The sequence below is a fragment of the Lagenorhynchus albirostris genome, chromosome 5 (genome assembly GCF_949774975.1).
Source record: "Lagenorhynchus albirostris chromosome 5, mLagAlb1.1, whole genome shotgun sequence".
In the NCBI taxonomy this organism is placed as follows: Eukaryota; Metazoa; Chordata; class Mammalia; order Artiodactyla; family Delphinidae; genus Lagenorhynchus; species Lagenorhynchus albirostris.
In genome coordinates, this window is record NC_083099.1 from 32331228 (window position 1) to 32355589 (window position 24362).

Genomic DNA, 24362 nt, shown 5'->3' on the forward strand with positions numbered 1-24362 from the left:
TATCCTTGAACAGGTTACTTTAACCATGCCCTTCAGTTTTCTTATCTGTTAAATGAGTAAAATAATATGTTGTTTTAGGATTGTTGTGAGGAATGGATGAAATAATGCTATGTAAAGTACAGTGTGTTATGGGGCACAGAGCAAATGTGCAGTGAATAGTGACTGCCAACAACTGGAAGACAGATTGGATGCTTTGCCATTTCATTAACTTGAAAATACTTTTATTGTTATATCACCTTTATAAAATGATATTATAAAAGAAAATTGAAAATTTAGAAAAGTATACAAAGGAAAGTAATATTTTCAAGAATATCCTTCTAAATATGTCTCTGCATTTATATACCTAGAGATATATGTATAAAATTTGACAATGAAAGTGGAGCCTGTCATTTAATGTTTTTTACTTACTCTGGTTCTTGAAAGTTTTGAGAAGGTCAGAGTATTCTGTTTATAGACAGTAATGATCATCTTAAACAAATGTAGTTATTTCTCTCAGGTATTCATTTTTTTGTGTGTTTGCTTGTTTCAGGTGGAGTTTTGATGAGACAGTGACTCATTTCATTTATCAAGGGAGACCAAATGACACTAATCGGGAGTATAAATCTGTAAAAGAGAGAGGAATACACATTGTTTCAGAGCACTGGCTTTTAGAAGTAAGCCATACTTTTTTCCCTCCCCTCCCTGTTAAGTGAAAATGCATGTAAACAGTATTTCAAGGCACAAACCCATTTCTTTGTATGTAAACAAGTTCGATAACCTTAGTTAATTACACATTTCATATCTTTGGCATCAAAAAATTAAGATCTTTAATCCTTAAATGCTTAACGAGTCTTTAATGGGTACTCTTTCAGATTCTCTGATTCTTTTTGCTAATTAAAAATGGTATGAAAGAAAATTTTATAATAATTTGAGGAGAATTAATTTAGCATGCCAATACAGCTTCTTTTCTTTCCTCTTCTTCCCTTTCCTTTTCTTTCTGGGTATTGCCTGGAATGTGATAGATACCTTGGCAAAAGCATAGAAATAGAATTAGATTTTATACTTTAGTGGACATGACATTTAAAAAGTGAGGACAGTTTGTCATTTGATGGAATTTTTAAGTGTCAACTACTTTTCAAAACTTTAATTTTGTGGACTCTTGCCATCTTAGAACATAATGTATTGGCTGTCTTTATTCTACTTAACATCATTTATTTGCTAAGATTTTTTTTCAGTCCTGTTTTAAAGCACACCATTGTATTGCAGTGTGCCCAAGAGTATAAACATCTTCCTGAATCTCTTTATCCACATACTTATAATCCCAAAATGAGCTTGGATATCAGTGCAGTGCAACATGGCAGACTTTGTAATAACCGACTACTCTCAGCTGATTTGACAACGAAGGATGATGAGGTAGATGATATCGATGATACATTTACCCCCTCTTTAAGCTGAATGTACAATCATATACTGCTATGAAACCTTATACTGGGCTTGGTTTGAGAAATGGTAATTTTTCTCCTTCAATAGCCAGATCATTTGCCTGTAGAAGAAAATGATATAGACAGTATGACTACCAGTAATAAAGAACCAGCAACATCAAATGGAAATGGCAGGAATGACTCTAAAGGAGGTAAAATATTTCAAATTACAAACAAAAAAAATTTATAAATATGTATCTTTAATATGGAATGCTTCCTTTGCATCAGATGGACAAATAAAAGTTTTTTTCTATGTTGCTGAATACAAGTAAAGCATATATTTGAGGACTGAATTGAGGTTCCATGCCAATCATTAAGTAATAGTTAACAAAGCTTTAAGTGATTTTAGTGTGAAACCTGTGAAATGTGTGGAACTAGGTATTTTACAGAGTTAGTGTGACACAGCCCTATTCTATTAAAGGTAGGTGGAGTTGGTAATTTTTTAAACATTTGTCCTTTGGTTCAGTTCCTTGCAGTGACTTTCAAAAAGTTTTATTATGTGCACAATATATTTTAACATAAATTCACATGGTTTTAAAGGTGCAGAAGGAGGTGTGAAAAGTTTCTCCCACCCTTCTGATGTTATTTTCTTATGGAGCCTTCTAGAGCTGTTTCATGCGTACAATCAAACATGTTTTCTGGGACTTCCCTGGTGGTGCAGTGGTTAAGAATCCACCTGCTAATGCAGGGGACATGGGTTCGAGCCCTGGTCCGGGAAGATCCCACATGCCGCAGAGCAGCTAAGCCTGTGTGCCACAGCTACTGAAGCCTGCACACCTAGAGCCCGTGCTCCGCAACAAGAGAAGGCACCACAATGAGAAGCCCGTGCACCGCAACAAAGAGTAGTCCCCGCTCGCCACAACTAGAGAAAGCCCGTGCGCGGCAACGAAGGCCCAACACAGCCAAAAATAAATAAATAAGTTTTCTCCTTCCCCACTTTTAAAAAAATGCGTAAATACTGACTATTGTATATTCTGTTTTATACTTTGATCCTGATCTTTTTATTTAGCAGTTCTACCTGTGGAGTGTCTTTATTAGTACATAGGATCTTTTTCAGTCATTTTCCCTTTTTTTGGCAACTGTATAGTATTCACAGTATGGATGGCCCACTTTATTTAGCCAGTTCTTCGTTGATGGGAATGTAGTTTATTTCTAATTTCTTGCTGTTATAAAGAGTACAGCATTGAATAACCTTATATCTATAGGTGTCCTCTTTTTAATGGATTAATATTTTCTATTTTTCTCACCCTACCATAGCTTTCCCTGTCTATGATTTACCTGTTTAGTTAGTCCCACTCTGTTTATTCCAAAAATCTTTATTTAGTACCTACTTCAATGTTTAGTCTACAAAGATAAGTATGTTGTGGTCTGTGTTTTTGAGGACCATAGGGGAAAATCATAAATGAGTGTAATGTACCTTGGTGTAGTACAGAACATGAGAGGGTCAGAAGCAGGCAGGGAGCTCTACAAAAGGATGACGACTGTGGGTCTTAGCACAGTGTCTGCAAAGGGCTTCCTGATTATTTCCTCTACAGTCCTCGTAGTAAGGGTTGCATTTATGTTCTGCAGGATTCATAGTCTTAGTACATTACTATAGCCTATAGTAAGTATCTGATAAATGTCAAGTTAATAAATTTATGTTCAACCAAATCTAGACAAAATAGTTAATGTGAATAGGGTGTGATATAAAGGAGAAACTTCCCTTGATTGGTGTATTTGTGTTTGTTTCAAGCTCTGACACAGACCTTGGAGATGAGAGAGAACTTTCAAAAGCAGCTGCAGGAGATAATGTCTGCAACTTCACTAGTGAAACCCCAAGGGCAGAGGACTTCCCTTTCAAGAAGTGGTTGTAACAGTGCCTCTTCAACCCCTGACAGCGCTCGCTCTGCCCGCAGCGGACGAAGTAGAGTCCTAGAGGCACTGAGGTCCGTACCTGTCGCTGGTGGCAGAATAGCTTTTCCTTCCTCCCTTCCTTCCTAACTTTTCCTTCTTCCTTCTCTTGTTCCAGGCAGTTCTAGAATTCTTACTTGGGGACAGGAAGCAGAGGTCAATTCCATACGAAGCAACTGCTTCCTGTGAGGCATGATTAATACATTTTATTACCTCCCCTGAGAAAGAAATGATTTTAAGATCCAGTTTGCCTTGTTTGAAATGGAGTCAATGGATAGTCCCCTCAGTTCTTAATATTAGAATTAAATAATATTGGTAGTAAACAGTAAGCGCATATATATATATGTGTATATATATTTAAGCAGTTACTTCTTATTGGAACTACATGTGTTTTGTATTCTCTTTATAAATCTGTCTTCTAGGGAAGGTGATTACAGATCTTAGTGTGATGTGACTTAAGTTCAGTAGAATAACTTCATCTTTTCCTTGATAGAAAAATCTCTGATTGATGAATTATGGTACTTATATCTTGAATTAATTTAACTGTGCATTTATCTACATTAACTGTATATTTCATGAGGCTATTTCTTTTATCTGAGTACTGAGCAAAAATGTTTTTTTGTTTAATAGACCAGATCATGTTTTATCATTTTAGAGGGCCTAAATCTTGTGTCAAAGTCAGAGTAAATAAATAAGCTCTGAGAATAAAAGGCCATCTTCCTTGTATTTGAGGCAAATGAACACTTTGGGAGTACCATCAGCTTTGGCAAATTATTTTTACTAAGATTCCATATATATATGGAATTGAAATATTCAGTATACACAGTGAAGGAAGATATTGGAATTCTATTTACTTTCCAGTGGAATTGTTACAGTTATACCATAAAAACATGTTTCACCGTAGTTCACTGTAAGGCTGTTCTACCTAGACTCTGGGAGGTTTGGTTACCAGTAGCCAAAAGGACCTGCTTTTAAGGCAGCCTGTAGATAGTACACTTCCTGTGTAATTATAGTTCTTACTATTTCCAGTGATAAAAATACAACTATTGACTGGTCAGCAAAGTAACCAGGTTTCTAAACATTACCATGTTACCCTAGCCTATATAATTAAGAGAAATCCCTTTTTAAAAGCAGTAATCATTTAGAATTTTTTAAAATTTCTTGACAGTAAACTCCCCCTTTGAAGTTTTAAATATATGGACATTCAGTCAAAATATGTGTTTCATTTTCTAGGTAAAACAGATAAGTTTCTGGAAGAAACATTTTAAAAATTAAACATTTCCCGAAGTTCACTTATTCAATAAGTATTTTCAAATGCTTACTATGTGCTAGATGGTGGACATATAAAGGTGAACCACCAATTTACAAGACTTACAGAATTTATGAGTGGGATTTTTTTATGGCTATCCGTTACTAAAATTGTGACTTTTATTCCTTAGGCAATCTCGTCAAACAGTACCTGATGTCAACACAGAGCCCTCCCAAAATGAACAGATAATTTGGGATGACCCTACAGCCAGGGAAGAGAGAGCAAGACTTGCCAGCAATTTGCAGTGGCCTAGTTGTCCCACACAATACTCTGAGCTTCAGGCTGATGTTAAAAGATTGGAGAATTCTCCTTTCCAGGAGCCTTTACATGATTCAGAAATTGCTGAACAGGGTAATGAGAAAGAAATCTATTTAGTTGTTTGTATTAGGTACATGTTGACCTCTTGACAATAAACAGATAAGCACCTGTGGTTACTGTGGTTCTCTGAATTGTACATGCAAATGAAAAACTCACTAGATGTTTTAAGTTTAAACCCAAACCTTAGATTTGGGTAAATTGAAAAATATATTTTGATTCTTAAATTTGGAAATTTAGGGTTAGGCATTTTTTTCCCTGTACATTTTTCCAGTCCTTTTTGCGTTGTGTAGTTAATGCTTGGTTTTTCTTCCAGTCATCTTAGTTACATTTAAGTCTTCTTCTGAATTCCACCCAGCACATACCTACATTTGGAGTTGTATGTGTTTCTTTCTGGATTCCCTATCCAACTTCCTTGGACTTTACCTTGAAAACAAAATACTTCCCATCTCTCATCATTGGTCATTTTCCCCCCCTTTCTCTTTCACATGATTATATCTCTATACTAGATATATAGATTTATCTCTGCTTCTGATTTTCTTCAGGTGTAGAATTGCTCTCACTTTTAAAATTTTGTTTACATTTTACTGGTGAGAGCATGATACTTAAAGAAAGGGTTAGGCAAACCCACAGAGAAGCCATTTGCCCTTTTAAAGCTAACTAATTGCATTTAATTATAAGCTCTAGAAATAGGTTACTTTTTTTGCACGTACTCTTTACATTCCAGAATTTGTGTTTAATTTCATCTTGGCTAAGACAGATGAAAATATTTCCTAGACTTTGTTCTTAGTCGTATTTGGATAACATCACACTGCAGCATTTTATTGCCCTCAGCTGTCTGTGATCCTGAGAACATATGTGTGACTGAAGCCCCAAAACACCCGATCTCTGAAGAACTGGAAACTCCAATAAAAGACAGCCACCTGATCCCTACGCCTCAAGCCCCCAGTATTGCCTTCCCCCTAGCCAACCCACCTGTGGCTCCACACCCTAGAGAAAAGGTTCGTTTATCCTTAGTTTGGTGATAAAGCTTTTGGATATTGCTCTTATGCTGCATTCAGAATTTATTGATATCAATATCAAGGGTTCATCGAATGTTGAAAACTGCATTTCTTTGCACTCTATTATTATTTCTATATTTGATAACTCAGAAGACTAAGTAAAATGTCACTATAAAAGAACATAGGCCTGATAACTTTTTAATGTTAATTTTTTCTAAAATAAACTCTTCCATTCCAGATTATAACGATAGAGGAGACTCATGAAGACTTAAAAAAACAGTACATATTTCAGTTGTCATCTCTGAATCCTCAAGAACGTATTGATTATTGTCATCTGATTGAAAAACTAGGTACAAGTATTTTACTTAGGTCAAAAATGTCCCATATAGTAACCTTATTTGGAAGTCAAATGTAGCTAATTATTGATATCATTTGTAAGCTGTGGAAATTGAGATTAAAAAGATGGGTAACTTGCCTCAGGCCATACACTGAGTCATCAGTAGAACTTTGGTTTTATAAAGCTCTAATCTAAATCTAAAGTCACTGGGTCATAGGATTTAAAGATTTAAATTGAAACCAACCATTAAGGTTTAGGAATCTTATGCTGCTTTGAGCATTTGTTCATTGTTGAAACCTTGGACAAAATCAATGGAATTATAGACTTAAAATATGATTAAAACTACATTTTTATGAAGTTGAAGGTACAGTGACATCCAGACAGGAGCTCCTCCTCGTGTGACATTCTTATTCCACTAGTTGTCAGGCTCTCCATCTGACACCATTCTGAAAGCAGCATACTAGGAAGGTAAACTTTCTAGGAGCTACATTTTAAAGAGTGGAAAGAAAGAGGTGAAATTAATTTTAAATATATATTTTATTTAACCTAGTATATGCAAAATATTATATTCAATGTGTAATTAGTATAAAATATCAGTGAGATAATTTACCTTTTTTTCTTACTAAGTCTTTGAAATCTGGGATATATTTTACACGTACAGCACATCTCAACTTGGACTGGCTGTGCTTCAGGTGTTCAGTAGCCACATGTGGCTGGTGGCTACTGTATTGAACAAAGCAGCCCTATAGAGTTAAGAACATTACTGGGAAGAACTTAATATGACAACTTGACCTAGAGAAAACATTAAGAAATAATGGTTGTTTTTAATAGTGGCCCTGAATCATCAAGAAAAGATTAAATGTCATTTAGTGCTATCCTTTTAAGGATGTGGAGAACTATTTATTCTGTTGGTCACAGAATAAATTTGTTATGTAGAGTTAGATATTGATATTAGGAATGGAATTTTTACCTATTGTTCTTTTGTCACTGTGATTCTGGGTGAGTTACTCTGTACCTGTGTCCTCATGTGTAAATTGCACATAACAATAGTGCGTTCATAGAGTTGTGAGGATTAAATGAGTTAATACTTTCAACTTTCAACAGTCCCTGGCATGTATATAGTAAGTGCTCAAAAAGTCTTGTTGCTATTATTAGAGTCATCTGTAAAGCATGAGTGGAGTTCCATTGTTTTGTTGAAATCTTAGAAAGTTCTTGATACTCTGCCTAACCTCTAAAGTGTAATCAAAAGCCATGCTTTACATAAGCTTACATTTACTTATGCCTTCTTCTGTCCTCAAAGTCAGACTTCATAATACATATCTGAAAAAAGGGTTCAGCTCCCACCTTCTTCATCTCTGTTTACCTAGTGTTTTCCTCCCAAGCTTCTGTGTGGGTCTACTGACCTTATTTCCACTAAAAGCAGAAGAAATAGTTTCCTCCTTTGAACAAGGATTTAGTATTGAGAGAGCAAAGAATTTTTGTTAATTATATTAGATCTGATAGTGGCATTGTAGCTGTATGAGAAAATTTCCATGTATTTTAGAGATGCATACTGAATACATAGGGATAAATTAAAATGATATCTGGTATTTGCTTTAAAATGGTTAAGCAAAAAACGGGGTAGTTTGAAGTAAGGATGGTGAAATTTTGATAATCTTAGAACCTAGGTAGCCAGTGTATGGGGGTTCATTTTACTGTTTTATCTACTGTTGGAGTTTAAATTTTCATAATAAACATTATTTTATTAAAAAATATATGTAAAGTATGTTAGGGGGTTTGTTTATTGGTACATTTTGTTTATAAATAATTCCTCTGCATAGTTGAGGTACATTTTCCCTCAGGAAAATTTAAGAATCAGTAAAGTACCTATATTTTTTCTAATCAAGGTGGATTAGTGATTGAGAAGCAGTGCTTTGATCCCAACTGTACACACATTGTTGTGGGACATCCACTTCGAAACGAGAAGTATTTAGCTTCAGTGGCAGCTGGGAAGTGGGTGCTCCATCGCTCCTACCTTGAAGCTTGCAGGACTGCTGGGCGCTTCATGCTGGTGTGTATGCAAATTCATGTGAAGGGTTGTTTTTCTTTAAAAGTAAAGGTCTTAATAACTGATTCCAGCACATAAAATATTAAGCTAATTATTTGAAATATTTTGGTTCCTAACTGACCATTGCAGTAATATCTATCGTGTACTTTTTGACGTTTTCAATCAAGATCATTCAGGGATCTCGCCTGTGTAGACAGGTAATCAAGCTGTTAATACATACCTCTTTTGAGACCATGTCCTTCTGTGAAGTTCATCTTACAGTAGGTGAAGCCCAATAATCTATTACCAATTGCTAAGATATAGTTATCTGTTTCTTAGAAATGTATGCAATATTCTTCTGATTTCTAATTAAAAGCCAGATATACTTGACTTTCATACGAAGCCAAATTAATCTACATTTCCTCCATGCTCATAAACTGATGCTTACTTAGTATCCTCTGTATTTAGAGGAATGGAATGTATAGCTTGTAACTCTTATTAGATTGTGGATTCTTTGAGGACATATTCTATGAACTCAAAAGTTTGTTGGACTAATTCTCTAGGAAGAAGACTATGAATGGGGAAGTAGTTCCATACTTGATGTTTTGACTGGAATCAGTGTACAGCAACGAAAACTAGCACTTGCAGCAATGAGATGGAGGAAGAAAATCCAGCAAAGACAAGAATCAGGCATTATTGAGGTATTAACGTATATAATTATGTAGGTAGTATAAATGGCATTCGATGTCATGACTAGTCCAGATTTTTTTTTTCAGAGAATGTGCTTGACAAAATAAGAATAATTCTATTTGTCTTTTATCACTTGATTGATATACTTAATTTGGACATTCTAAATTGAGCTTAGTGTTGATTCCTAATTCTTCTAATTATGATCAGCAGTAAGATATATATAATGTTGATAGCTCTCTTAAAAATCATTTATATGTGTAAAATGTGACCCATACTGTATCTCTTCCAAAGAGTCTTTCTAGCATCCAGCTTCAGGGCTTCTCAATTTGGGGTCCACAGACTCCCCCAAAGGAGTTTTATAGATCAAATTCAGGAAGGCTATATACACTTTGTTTTTGTTTTGTTTTGTTTTGTCCTTTATTGGAGTATAGTTACTTTACAATGTTGTGTTAGTTTCTGCTGTACAGCAAAGTGAATCAGCCACATGTATACATATATCCCCTCTTCCTTGTATTTCCTTCCCATTTAGGTCACCACAGAGCACTAAGAGGTCCCTGTGCTATACATTCTGTTCTCATTAGTTATCTATTTTATACATAGTACTGTATATATGTCAATCCCAGTCTCCCAATCCATCCCACCCCCTCCCTTCCCCCCACTGGTATCCATACGTTTATTCTCCACATCTGTGTCTCTCTGCTTTGCAAATAAGTTCATCTATACCATTTTTCTAGATTCCACATATATGCGTTAATATACAGCATTTGTTTTTCTCTTTCTGACTTATTTCACTCTGTGACAGCCTCTAGGTCCATCCACATCTCTACAAATGACCCAATTTTGTTCCTTTATATGGCTGAGTAATATTCCATCATATATATGTACCACATCTTCTTTATTCATTCCTCTGTTGGTGGACATTTAGCTTGCTTCCATGTCCTGGCTATTGTAAATAGTGCTACAATGAACATTGGGATCCAGGAAGGCTATACACTTTGGATGGGTGAAGAAATACATCCTTATTTTTACTAACCTCTAATTGAAAGTTAACATTTCCTTCATTGTAAGTCTAGGCAACAAATCGCAACACTATGAACAGTACTATGATTTTGCCCCACAGGAATCAGATATTTTTGCTTGTATTATGATTGCAACTTGAAATACTGTTTGTTTGTCACAACTTTAAAATAGTACATACAGACCTCCCCGACTTGCGATGGTTCGATTTTATGATGGTGCAAAAGTGATACACATTCAGTAAAAACCATAGTTTGAATTTTGAATGTTGGTCTTTTCTCAGGCTAGCATTATGCAGTACAGTATTCTCTGGTGATACTGGGCAGAGGCAGCAGCCACAGCTCCCAGTGAGCCACGTGATCATGGGGGTAAACAACCGATATACTTAAAACCATTCTGTTTTTCACTTTCAGTATAGCATTCAATAAATTACATGAGATGTTCAACCACTTTATTATAAAATTGGCTTTGTGTTAGATGATTTTGCCCAACCACAGACTAATATAAGTGTTATGAGCATATTTAAGATAGGCTGGGCTGGTAAGCTATGATGTTCAGTAGGTTAGGTGTATTTAAATGCTTTTTTTTTTTTTTTGGCTGTGTTGGATCTTAGTTGTGGCACATGAGATCTTCATTGAGGCACATGGGATCTTTCATTGCAGTGCATGGGCTCTTCATTGGCATGCGGGCTTCTCTCTATTTGTGGCACGCAGGGTGCATGGGCTCCTAGTTGTGGCGCGTGAGTTCCAGAGCATGTGGACTCTGTAGTTTGCAGCACGCAGGCTCTCTCGTTGAGGCATGCAAGCTCAGTAGTTGTGGCACACAGGCTTAGTTGCCCCACGGCATGTGGGATCCCTGGGACCTGACCAGGGATCGAACGTGCATCCCCTTCATTTGAAGACAGACTCTTTACCACTGGATCACCAGGGAAGTCCCTTAATGCATTTTTGACTGAACCGTATTTTCAACCCTATGATGGGTTTAATATAGAAGCACGTCTATTATTATGTCACAAATTTTGAAACATTTTGATACTTTTCAATAAAATGGTTTCTTTTGTAATACTTTGTATTTTATTTTGGACATTTAAAAAACATTCATATGGTATGGAAATTACATCTCAATATAAGCTGTTATTTTTTTTAAGTTATTTAGAGAACAGATCCATAGGTTTTACTAGACTTCCAAATGGGTCCATGGCTCACAAAAAGGTTAAGAACCTGAGTTATATCATCTTTTGTGTTATATTCTGAGTTCTCTGCTGTCTCCAAGTCCCTGTTAGCTTTGATTCCCTTTCTTTTAAAGTAATTCCACAGGCTTCTGTTAATTGCTAATTCTGTACTTAAATATTTTATGTTTCAAGTTTGTAAATATTTTCAAGAGAAATATTAACTGGAGGCTTCATCTCATCTAAGAAGCTGTGCTTTAGGCTCTACCTTTGATTAGTTTTAAGAAAAAAATAGTAGAAAAGACTAAACAAATGTCACGTTGCTTTGTTTTAATGTTACCAAATCATTAAATCATTTTCCTTCATTCTTCAAGTATTTATTGATGGGCTGCTGTGTGCCAGACACCGTGGCTATGTGTTTCAGAGTATTCTGACCAAGATAGTTATCAGTGTGTTCATCAGAAGTAAAGGTTATAAGGTTATTCATTGACAGAGAAAATAATGTATTTTTTATATTATTTTGTCATTTATTTTTCCAAATAATTTCAACACTGATTATTTTTTTATTTGTAGGGGGCATTTAGTGGGTGGAAGGTTATTTTACATGTCGATCAGTCCCGAGAAGCAGGATTCAAACGCCTTCTTCAGTCAGGAGGAGCAAAGGTTTGTATTGACAAGGTTGCTGTGATCAATTCTTGATTTTCTGTGCTTTGTGAAATGGTAATCCTTTATGTGTAGATTATACAGTTGAACTACTTTGAAACACTGATAGATTGTGATGCTTTTTGTTTTTTCCTTAGGTGCTACCTGGTCATTCTGTATCTTTATTTAAAGAAGCTACACATCTCTTTTCTGACTTTAATAAACTAAAACCAGATGACTTGGGAGTTAATATAGCAGAAGCTGCTGCCCAGAATGTGTACTGCTTGAAAACGGAATACATTGCTGATTTTCTTATGCAGGTTTGTAAGATCCTGTCCTTGACCTCCTCACCACCAGAAATGTGCTTATATGCATAGAGATATAACTGCACAACAAAACCCTCGGCTTGTTATTCATAGACTGTTAATCTCTTGTTAGTCTCCTCCATTCAACCCCTTTCAGTTTCAGTCTATTTTTTAAAATAATGAAAACCTATGTAAACATTTAGCCTAGAAGTTAAATATGAAATGGGTATAAAAATCTGGGTACCTCTAAGGGTGCCCTCTAAAATGTTGGAATATAAAGAAAGCAGAAATTGATTGCACGAGTCCAAGGAGAAACATTTACCCAAGGGTCCTTTTTAAATTTTCTTGACCTTTTGCTTTGATACACTGTAAATACCTGTGTTAGACAGTAAGGGAAATGAAACACTTACTACATGGAGGGCTCACTATACTCCTGTTCAGAATTGGCCTATGTTGGGTGATTTGAATGGGCAAAGAAAAATCTTGACACCGGAGTGCCTAAAATGCCATCAGGAATCAGCAAGATATGACACATGATTGTAAATGTCTTACAACAAAGGATTTCAAACAGATTAGTGTAGAAGTAGGGGGAAGCCAAAACTAACCTGCTTTGTGGTTGTTGCTGCTTGTTTTTGGAAGTTGGTCAGCTTTTAATAGGAGTGCCTGAAACATGCATGCAAAGCCTCTGTCATAAAGCAGTGGGGTGTATTGATTAGGACTTAGTAAACCAGTACTAGCTCTCCTTGAACATCTAAATAACTTTTTAAAAATCTCTATTTGTTGAGACATGAGGTTTTAAAATATTACCCACTGGGAAAAGGGCAGGGATTGGGGGAATGTAGAGAACTTCCCATACCTCATCCCTCCAGAAATTTCTGATCGTTTCAGGGATACAGCTGCCATCTAAGATGTGACCCAACATAGATTAATTGCTTAAACTTGTGCTGTGTTAAACTTGTACATGTGCTATAATTTGGGGGTATTTTTTCTTTTTACATAAAAAAGAGTGTATAGAAAATATGTTCTGGTTAAAGAATAGCAAAATGTCATTCAGGTGCCGAGGATAAGAAATAGAAGATTGCTAGTCCCATAGGAACTCCCTGTTGCTCCTTCCCGGTTGTTCCTGCCTTTCTCAGGGTTGTAATGTGTGTCAAATACTAGATGTCTGGAGAAACACATTGGGGGAGTGAGCTGCTCTGTATTTCTGCATCTGAGCTTATTATTGTCTATCTCTAGCTCTCAGGAGTAAGTCAAAACAGAACACTTCTATAGTGTGAAGCAGCAGGCTAAGGAGGGGAGAGCAGCAGCTTCATGTCAAGTTCATGGCCAAGATAAGCCAAGCACAGATAGGACTCTGAGATAGGCTCACCCCAGTGTTCTGACTTCAGCTTAGAAACTAGGTGTGGTGGCTGCAGGGATCTTTGTCACCCTCTGTCTACTTCTGTACACTGCCATCGTCCCAGGAGCTCCATTCACCACCATTTGTCTCTTTTCTGTTGAATCTCCTCTTTCTGAATTGCATGTCATCCTGATCTGCTGTCTCATTGTGATGGAGCTCTCTTCTCGTAACTTCTTGAGAGGGAACACATGGGAGGTAAATTGAGACTTTCTATGTGTGGAAATTCTTTTTTCTATTCTCATTCCTACTAGACTGATAGTTTGGCTGGGCATCAAATTCTAGGTTGGAAACTGCTTTCTCTTAGACTTTTGATTGTTTGTCTCCTTGCTTCTAGTATTGCCATTGAGCAGTCTAAAGCCATCTGATTCTTAATCCTTTATATGTAACTGTAATCTACTTAGGAAGTTCTTTTTGCCCCAGTTTTATGAAATTTCAAAATGATACACTCTCATGAGGATCTGTTTATATTATGCTGGGCACTTGGGCCCTTTCTGGTCTGGTAACTTCTATCTTTGAGTTCTGGGAAATCTTGAATTATTTCAATGATGAGGGGTTTTTTTCCCACTTTCCGTTCTCTCCTTCTGTACTTCTGCTATTTGTATATTAGATTTTATTATTTTTCACTTATTTTTATCTTTTTGAGAGATTCTTGCAGTTCAATATTCTATCAACTTCATTTTGCTATCATGTTTTAGACCTGTTTTCATTTTTTGAATTTATATTTTATTGTTTTAATGTTTTCTTGTTTCATTGATTAATACCTTCTGTGAGCTCTCAGAGGATTTATTGATGTATTTTTTTTAAGTTTTCTTATCTCTGCATAGTTTCTACTTCCACCAAGCTGTGTTTTTCCCTTTATCTGGGTTTTTATCTTCCATGTTAGAGGAATTTATCAGATATCTAGTAATTCTTGGTTTTCTGTCCATGATTAAGAGTAGGGGGTAGGGACTTCCCTGGTGGCACAGTGGTCAAGAACCAGCATGCCAGTGCAGGGGACACAGGTTCGAGCCCTGGTCCAGGAAGATCCCACATGCTGCAGAACAACTAAGCCCGTGTGCCACAACTACTGAAGCCTGCGAGCCTAGAACCCATGCTCCTCAACAAGAGAAGCCACTGCAATGAGAAAGCCCGCGCACCGCAATGAAGAGTAGCCCCCACTTGCCGCAACTAGAGAAAGCCTGCACACAGCAATGAAGACCCAACACAGCCAAACGTAAAAATAAATAATTAATTTTTTTAAATATCACTTAAAAAAAATAGGGGGTAAAAAGCTGCTTAGACGTACTGAGCATAGTTGGGTCTTGTCCATTTTGAGCTGGGTGAGATGGTGTGGATGAACTAGTTATTGGACACCTCTCCTAGATTCATAACTTTATGTGCTTCTTGAATTGTTTCATTTTTATCCAAAGAGGAGTCTTCTGATCTGCCTAAATGATGAGTCTGGCCACCTTTTTTTTTTTTTTTTTTTTTTGAATTGAGATACAATTGGCATATAACATTAGTTTCGGGTGTACAAAATAATGAATGATTCAGTATATGTATATTTTACGAAATGATCTACGCAGTAAGTCTAGTTAACATCCATCACCACACATAATTACAATTTTCTTTAATCTTGTGATAAGAACTTCCAAAATTGAGTCTCAACAACTTTCAAATATACCGTACAGTATTATTAGCTATAACCATTATGCTGTGTATTATATTCCCACAGCTTATTTATTTTATAACAAATTTGTAACTCTTGACCACCTTTATCCATTTTGCCCACCCCTCACCCCCCTGCCTCTGTCAAGCAACCACCAGTCTGTTCTCTGTTGTATCTATTGAGTTTTGAGGGTTTTGTTTTTTTTAGATTCCACTTAACAAGAGATCATACAGTATTTGTATTTCTCTTTCTGACTTTTTTTGCTTAGCATAATGCCCTCAAGGTCCATCCATGTTGCCACAATTGGCAGGATTTCCTCTTTAATGGCTGAATCATATTCCATTTTGTGTGTGTGTGTGTGTGTGTGTGTACGTACGTGTACATACCAGTTTTCTTTATCCATTCATTCATTGCTGGACAGTCATGTCTTGGCTGTTAGATATCTTCGAGTTAGTGTTTTTGTTTCCTTTAGATAAATACCCAGAAGTGGAACTGTTGGACCATATAGTAGTTCTGTATTTAATTTTTTGTGGAACCTCCATACTGTTTTCCAGAGTGGCTGCACCATTTATATTCCCACCAATGGTGCACAAAGTTTCCATTTTCTCTGCATCCTTGCCAACATGTTATCTCTTGTCTTTTTTATGTTATTGCCAACATGTGTTATCTCTTGTCTTTTTTTTTTTTTTTTTTTTTTTTTTGTGGTACGCGGGCCTCTCACTGTTGTGGCCTCTCCCATTGCGGAGCGCAGGCTCAGCGGCCATGGCTCACGGGCCCAGCCGCTCCGCGGCATGTGGGATCTTCCCAGACCGGGGCACGAACCCGTGTCCCCTGCATCGGCAGGCGGACTCTCAACCACTGCGCCACCAGGGAAGCCCCCTCTTGTCTTTTTTATGTTAGTTATCCTAATGGGTGTGAGGTGGTATCTCATTGTGGTTTGGATTTGCATTTCTCTGTTGATTAGTGGTGTTGAGCACCATTTCATGTACCTGTTGGCCATCTGTATGTCTTCTTTGGGAAAATGTCTATTCAGATCCTCTGCCCATTTTTTAATCAGATTTTTTTTTTTTTTTTGCTGTTGAGTTGTATGAGTTCTGTATATATTTTGGATATTAACCCTTATCAGATATATAATTTGCAAATATTTTCTCCCATTTGATAAGTTGGCTTTTCATTTTGTTGATGGTTTCCTTCACTGTGCAGAAGTTTTTTGGTTTGATATAGTTTCACTTGTTAATTTTTGCTTTTGTTACTTTGCTTTTGGTGTCAAATCCAAAAAATCATCACCAAAACCAGTGTCAAGGAGCTTGCTGCCTGTTTTTTTCTAGGAGTTTTATGATTTCATGTCTTATGTTCAAGTCTTTAATCCATTTTGGGTTTATTTTTGTGTATGATATAAGATAGTGGTCGAGTTTCATTCTTCTGCATGTGGGGGTTCCATTTTCCCAACACTATTTATCGAAAAGACTGTCTTTTCCCTATTGTATATTCTTGGCACCTTTGTCGTAAATTAATTGATCATGTATGCATATGTTTACTTCTGGGCTCTCTAGTCTGTTCCATTGATCTGTTTTTGTGCCAATACCATATTATTTTGATTACTGTAGCTTTGTAATATAGTTTGAAATCAGGGAGCATGATGCTTCCAACTTTGTTGTTCTTAACATTGCTTTTGGTATTTGAGATATTTTGTGGTTCCATACAAATTTTAGGTTTGTTTGTTCTGTTTCTCTGAAAAATGCCATTGGAATTTTGATAGAGATTGCATTGAATCTGCAGACTGCTTTGGGTAGTAAGGATATTTTAACAATATTCTTCCAGTCCATGAGCACAGCTTATCTTTTCATTTATTTGTATCTTTTTCAGTTTCTTTCATCAGTGTCTTACAGTTTTCAGTTTACAGATTACAGATGCTTTACCTCCTCGGTTAAATTTTTTCCCAGGTATTTAATTTATCTTTTTTTAATTTTTAAATTATTTGTGTCTTTATATTTAAAACGGCTTTTTTGTAAACAGGACATAGTTGGGCCTTGCTTTTTATTATCTGGAATGTTTAGTCCGTAATTACTGATACTGTTTGTTTGGGTTTTTTTGCCATTTGTTTTTGGTTTGTCTCTTCAGTTCTTTGTTCGTCAGTTCTTCTTTTCTTGCTTTTTTTGGTATTTAATATTTTTTAGAATTCCATTTCATCCATTGTCTTTTTTTTTAATATTTATTTATTATTTATTTGGCTGTGTTGTGGCATGGGGGATCTTTGTTGCCATGTGCGGGATCTTTGTTGCAGCTTGCAGGATCTTTAGTTGCTGCACATGGGATCTAGTTCCCTAACCAGGGATCAAACCCAGGCCCCCTGCATTGGGAATGTGGAGTCTTAACCACTGGACCACCAGGGAAATCCCCTCCATTGTCTCTTTTTATTTTTATTTTTATTTTTTTTGGCTGTGTTGGGTCTTCGTTGCTGCACGTGGGCTTTCTCTAGTTGTGGAGAGCAGGAGCTACTCTTCATCGCAGCGCGTGGCCTTCTCATTGCTGTGGCTTCTCTTGCTGCGGAGCATGGGCTCGAGGTGCACAGGCTTCAGTAGTTGCAGCACGCGGGCTCAGTAGTTGTGGCTCACAGGCTCTAGAGGACAGGCTCAGTAGTTGTGGCACATGGGCTTAGTTGCTCCACAGCACGTGGGATCTTCCCTGCCCAGGGCTCAAACCCATGTCCCCTGCATTGGCAGGCAGATTCTCAGCCACTGCGCCACCAGGGAAGACCCTCCATTGTCTAAAAAGCAAAAACTTCTCTGCTTTTTTTTAGAGGGGCGGGGGTGTTTTGCTCTACAGATTACAATATACTTCCTTAATTTTTCATAATCTTCCTAGAGTTAATATTGTGCCACTGCATAAAATGCAGAAATCTTGAACCATACAGATTCCTTTGCTTCCCCTGTTCTTCAAACCAAGGGCCAGTAAACTATAGCCCACAGGCCAAATCCAGCCCACTGCCTGTTTTATTAATAAAGTTTTATTGAAACCCAGCCACGTTCTTACATTTGCATATTCTCTTTGGCTGCTTTTGCACTACAACTGCAGAGTTGAGTAGTCGCAACAGAAATTTGCAACTACTAAAATATTTAATGTCTGGCCCATCTATCTGTTTTAGCCCCACAAGTACAGTGTTATACTTTAAGTAAGTTTTGCTTTAAACAATCCAATGTATTTTAAGGAAATCAAAAGGGGAAAAAGTCTTTTATATTTACCCTAATGTATACCATTTTGAGTGTTATTTTTTTCTGAATATCTAAGTTTCCATCTGGTATCATTTTCCTTCAGCCTGAAGAACTTTCTTTAGTTTGTAGTACAAATATGATGGGGACCAATGCTAGTTTTCTTTTTTTCTCTTTTTTTTGAAAATGTCTATTTTACCTTTATTCTTGAAGATTCTTGGCAGGATATAGAATTTGGGGTTGCGTTTTTTTTCTTCTTCTGGTACTTCAATAAAGACTTCATTCTCTCCTGGCCTCCATTGTTTTTCTTTTTACTTTTTAACAAAATATTTATTTTTTAAAATAAATAATGTTTTTTGGCTGTGTTGGGTCTTAATTGTGGCACTTGGGATCTTCATTGAGGCATGCAGGATCTTTGTGGCATGGGCTCTTCATTGTGGCACACAGGCTTCTCTTTTGTTGTAGTGTGTGGGTTTTTTTCTCTCTCTAGTTGGGTCACGTGGGCTCCAGAGCGCCTGGGCTCTGTAGTTTCGTGGAATGCGGGCTCTCTCGTTGAGGCGCACAGGCTTAGTTGCCCCAGGGCATGTGGGATCTTAGTTCCCTGACCAGAGATCGAAACTGTGTCCCCTGAATTAGAAGGTGGTCTCTTTACCACTGGACCACTGAGGAAGTCCTAAGGCCTCCATTTTTTCTGATAAGAAGTTAATGGTAATTTGAATTGTTCCCCTTTATGCAATGTGTCATTTTTCTCCTGGCTGTTCTCAGGATTTTCTCTTCATCTTTGATTTTCAACCATTTATATTTCCAGGTATGGTTTCTTTGTATGAATCCTGATTGGTATTCACAAAGCTTCTTTAAACTTATGTCTCTCACCAAGTTTGGGAAATTTGGGGCATTATTTCTTCATTCTGCTATTTTTCTGCTTCATTCTTTTCTGTCTGGGAATTCAGTTACTCATGTTACTCTTTTGATATTGTCCCACAGGCCCCTAAGCCTGTGTTCACTTATTTGCAATTATTTTTCTCTGTGCTCTTCTGATTGCCCAATTCCTGTGTATCTATCTCCAACTTCACTGATTTTTTCCTGTTATTTTCATCTGCTCTTAATCCTATCCAGTGAGACTTTGATTTAAGTCTTATATTTTTGGACTTCCCTGGTGGCTCTGTGGTTAAGCATCTGCCTGCGAATGCAGGGAACGCGGGTTCAATTCCTGGTCTGGGAAGATCCCACATGCCACGGAGCAACTGAGCCTGTGCACCACAACTACTGAGCCTGTGCTCTAGAGCCCGCACGCCACAACTACTGAGCCCACATGCTGCAACTACTGAAGCCTGCGTGCCTGGAGCCCGTGCTCCACAACAAGAAAGCCACTGCAATGAGAAACCCACACACCAAAACGAAGAGTAGCTCCCATTTGCCACAACTAGAGAAAGCCTGCGTGCAGCAGTGAAGACCCAACACAGCCAAAAATAAATAAAAATTTTTTTTAAGTATTACTTGTTCATATCTAAAATCTCTTTGGTTCTTTTCTGTGGTTTCTGTTTTTGTGCTGAGATTTCCTCCGTTCACTCATTTCAAGCATATTTTCCTTTATATCATTAAGAACAGTTATAATAGCTATGTTGCAATTGTCTACTATTTCCAACATCTGGGTCATGAGCAAGATGTTCTGTTACTTTTTTTTTAATTAAACTTTTTATTTGGAAATAATTGTAGATTTACATGCAGTAGTAAGAAATAATACGGAGAGATTCCATGTACACTTTCTCCAGGTTACACTAGTGGGTAGCATCTTGCAAAAACAAGGATATCCTTACAACCAGGTTATTGGCTTTATACAATCCAAGCTTATTCACATTTCCCCAGTTTTACTTCTATTCATGTATATTTGTGTATTTAGATTTCTGCAGTTTTATCATGTGTAAGTTCATGTATCTGTCACCACAGTCAAGATACAGAACAGTTCTATCACTACAAGAATCCCTCTTTTTTTTTTTTTTTTTTTTTTGCGGCACGCAGGCCTCTCACTGTTGTGGCCTCTCCCGTTGCGGAGCACAGGCTCCAGACGCGCAGGCTCAGTGGCCGTGGCTCACAGGCCCAGCCGCTCTGCGGCATGTGGGATCTTCCCAGACCAGGGCACAAATCCATGTCCCCCGCATCGGCAGGCGGACTCTCAACCACTACGCCACCAGGGAAGCCCAAGAATCCCTCAGTTTTTAAAACTTAAATAAATGGAATTAATAATAGTGTGTAAACTTTGGCAATTGGCTTTTTTCACTCAGTAAAATTCCTTTGAGTTTCATCCAGATTGTTGCATTCTTATGCAACAATGAATACTTTTATTACCTTTTATTGCTGAGTAGTACAGATGTACCACAGTTAATCATTAACCTATGGAAGGACATCTGGGTTGTTTCCGTTTATGTACAGTTTCATATGTGAAAATAAAATTTCATTGCACTGGGATAAATTCTCAAGAGTGTGTTTACAAAGTGGGCATATTTTACATTCTCACCATCAATGTATGAGTGATCCAGTTTCTTTGTATCCTCATCTGCATTTAGTTGTCATTTTTTATTTAGCCATTTCATTTGGTGTATGATCTCTCTTGTGATTTTAACTTGCATTTTCCTAATGGCTAATCAAAGTGAACATCTTTTTGTGTGCTTATTTGCCATGTTCATATCCTCTTCCTTGAAATGTCTCATGTCTTTTGTCCACTTTGTAATTGAATTGTTTTTTTTTACACTTGAGAGTTGTTTATAATAGATACTAGTCTTTTGTTGGATATGTATTTGCACATATTTTCTTCCAGTCTGTGGCTTATGTATTCATCCATTTACCTTTATCCTCTTTTTTTTTTTTTGGCTTAGCCACACAGCTAGCAGGATCTTAGTTCCTCAACCAGGGATTGCACCCGTGCCCCCGGTAGTGGAAGCACTGAGTCCTAACCACTGGACCACCAGGGATCCCCTACCTTTATCCTCTTAACAGGAATTTTTGCAAAACAAGTTTTAAAAAAGGTTTTATAGTTTTTACTTTTTATGTCTGATAATACGTAGAGGTGTAAGGTTTAGGTCAAAATTGTTAGGAGGTTGGTTGAGGGGTTTTCTGCCTCAGCATGTCCAGTTGCTCCAGCACCATTTGTTAAAAGAACTATACTCCATTTAGTTGCACTTGCACCTTGGTCAGTATTCAGATGTGCATTTTGTGTGGGTCTATTTCTGCATTCTCTGTTCTGTTCCATCAATCTATGTGTCTTTCCCTCTGCAAGACTCTTAATTACTGTATACATAATAAGTCCTAATATTAGGTCGTGATTCCTTCCTCTTTATTCCTCTTTTTCAAAATTGTTGTTGCTATTCTAGGGCCTGTACTTCTTTTTGACTGTGTTTTTATATGTAAATTCTTAAATAAGTCTGTTTGTCTATAAAAATACCTTTCTATGATTTTGATAGGAATTACATTAAACCTACAGATCAGTTTGAGTGTTTGACATCTTTACAATGTTAAGTCTTTTAGTCACTGAGGACAGCTTATCTCTAATTATTTAGATTGTCTGATTTCTTTCATGGGCATTTTGTAATTTTCAGTATATGTATATTTTTTTCTTAAGTTGATACTTAAGTATTTCCATTTTGGGGGGGTGTTTTTTTTTCTTGAGAATAGTTCATGTTCTGCTTCTTCACGTGTATAGTAATTATGGATGTATCCTAGAAATTACAAATCAGTTGTAGAGACTAGATCCTGTCATGTTCTTCTGAAGAGGACCATTTTATTTGTTTAGCAGGCAGTTTACTTGGCTGACCCTCCGCAGTGAGTGGCAGCTCAAATCTTAGTTGGGTTCTTTGAGCCTTACCTTGAGTCTCTGCACATACATGATTTAGGGGTCAAGCAAGGATTTGGTCAGTGTTTATAACACAGAGTTTGGAGCTCCTCCCAAACTTTCTGGAATTTCCCACCTCATTTTCTAGTGCTGTGGTTGCCATTCTGTCCTCTGGTTCTTCAAAGTTTTCTGTTAAAGTTTTAGCCAGTCAACATGACACAGACAGGGGCTTCTCCTCAGACTAAAAGCCATAAAAAATGAAAAGGGGAATTCATCCCACTCCATTCAAAGATTTTCAAAAATTTACACTAAACATAATATCTCACAGTTAAATGATAGCTGTTAACTGTATTTTACCATATTTTCCATATTCTGTACTTAATCCATATTTTACAGATGAAACCATTAAGATCTGAGCTAGCCCCACTCTGCCTGAGCTATAAACTCATTTTTCTGATAAAAGGTGAAATTTTGTTACACAGGATCTGTCACTAATGGTGACAGGTGCTAAATAGCTACCTTGAAAGACAAATGTTTAAGTTTTTTGGTCATAAAGCAGAGTAAAGGAATCTATTACCTAATTAACAGTTTGAAATCTGAAAAAAATGAACAATGTTGGGTTTTTTACCCCCTTTTATAGGAATCTCCTCCTCAAGTAGAAAATTACTGTCTACCAGAAGCTGTTTCATTTCTTCAGAATAATAAGGAACCTGGGCCTGGATTCTCACAAAAGAGGAAAGCTCCTACAGAGAAAAATAAAATCAAACGACCTAGAGTACAGTAATTGTATTTACTCAGTTACCAAACATTAAATGTGTTTTAAATTAATAGCTTGAATGTAACTGTGATGGATTTGTATAGTAATTTAAAGACAAGAACTTGAAGAATTCAGCTTCAGTGTAACAATGACCCTGCTTGAAGTTAGTTTTTAACACCTGAAATTTTAATCATTGAAATATTAACTGTTCCTGAATGGAAAGTTACCTAAAATAACAAAGTGCAACTCCTCAGCTAGCTTGTCATTAAACCATATTGACATGTGTAAAGGGCTTTTTGTTTATTTATTTTCTTGTAAATATCTGAGTCTGTAGCTTAGTAGAAGTTTTAGCAAGGTGATAGATTTTGCCTTAAAATGTCTGTTTTAATTCATAACAACAAGGAAATTATCAATTGGGATTTATTCTTGTTTTCCATGATTTTTAGCTTCTCACCATTTTACCTCTTTTTAACAGGAGCCTGAGCGCAAGGTTTAATGAGGAACTGAGGCTTTAAACTTAATGTGTGTGTATATATGTATATGCATGTTTATACAAATCTCCATGAGGTTTTCCAAGTTTGGACGCCAAAACTTCGAAAATAAGGACAATAAAGAATAAAAGTAGTGACTCAAAGTAGTTCAAATAAGTTTTTAAAAAGAAAAGCATTCTGGTATCCATTTTCTTGTTGAAGCAATAAAAGATTTGTAAAACACATTAAAAAGTGAATCTAGTCATGTTTCTGATGTTGTTTATATAGAATATTGGTCTAGTGGGTTGAAAAAAAAGGAACTACAAAATTGCAGTAGCCTCTATTAATCTAAACCTAAACACCAGGTACTACATGCATGACCACAATTCTCTAATTATAAAGCTACCTCATTTTGTTTGACTGTAATTTTGATGTAAACTGTTCAATTCCTAATAATTCTTTTAAAGCCAAATTCAAATGGTGATGGATTAAAGTCCTCAACCTGGACATCAAACCCCTGAAGTTTTCATCACGTTTTCCTCTAATTGGAGTAGGGGTTATCCTTGCCCTTCACAATACGAATTCCTACACCGCCAAACAGGTAGCACTGTTATATAAACTGTACTCCTGTCCCTCCCCCAAGCAAAAAAACACATGGGCCTGGTTTTATTAGAGCCATTTTGTGTTAGTTGGGTCCTTTCATTGGCAGTTTGCAGTAAGTTTCTCCCTGAATTTCACTACTTAATAATTCTTTGAAATAGTTACTCTACAAATCTTGATGAGCACACTGTTGACAAAACAAATGTTATTCTATTTCTCTATCCCAGGAAAAATTAACTAATGTACCATTTTCTTTTCTGCCAAGATTATGAACTATTTTTTCAGTTCAGGCC

The 24362-nt window shown here is 36.7% G+C and overlaps 1 protein-coding gene across 5 annotated transcripts in view; it reads left to right on the forward strand.

Annotated features, from left to right (window-relative positions):
• TOPBP1 (DNA topoisomerase II binding protein 1) overlaps window positions 1-23633 on the forward strand; it is a 77433-nt gene extending 53800 nt beyond the window's left edge. For 2 of the 5 annotated variants that reach the window (XM_060149818.1, XM_060149820.1), the window contains exons 17-28: window positions 530-653; window positions 1228-1392; window positions 1510-1612; window positions 3193-3385; window positions 4790-5010; window positions 5809-5975; window positions 6214-6325; window positions 8199-8362; window positions 8902-9039; window positions 11787-11876; window positions 12014-12175; window positions 22883-23633. In XM_060149818.1, coding sequence (XP_060005801.1) covers window positions 530-653; window positions 1228-1392; window positions 1510-1612; window positions 3193-3385; window positions 4790-5010; window positions 5809-5975; window positions 6214-6325; window positions 8199-8362; window positions 8902-9039; window positions 11787-11876; window positions 12014-12175; window positions 22883-23026 — 1783 coding nt within the window. In that variant the 3' untranslated portion in view covers window positions 23027-23633. Of the gene's footprint in view, window positions 1-529; window positions 654-1227; window positions 1393-1509; window positions 1613-3192; window positions 3386-4789; window positions 5011-5808; window positions 5976-6213; window positions 6326-8198; window positions 8363-8901; window positions 9040-11786; window positions 11877-12013; window positions 12176-22882 lie in introns of those variants that run through there. The other 3 variants (XM_060149819.1, XM_060149821.1, XM_060149822.1) reach the window with 2 other exon arrangements.
• The last annotated feature ends 729 nt before the right edge of the window (window positions 23634-24362 follow it).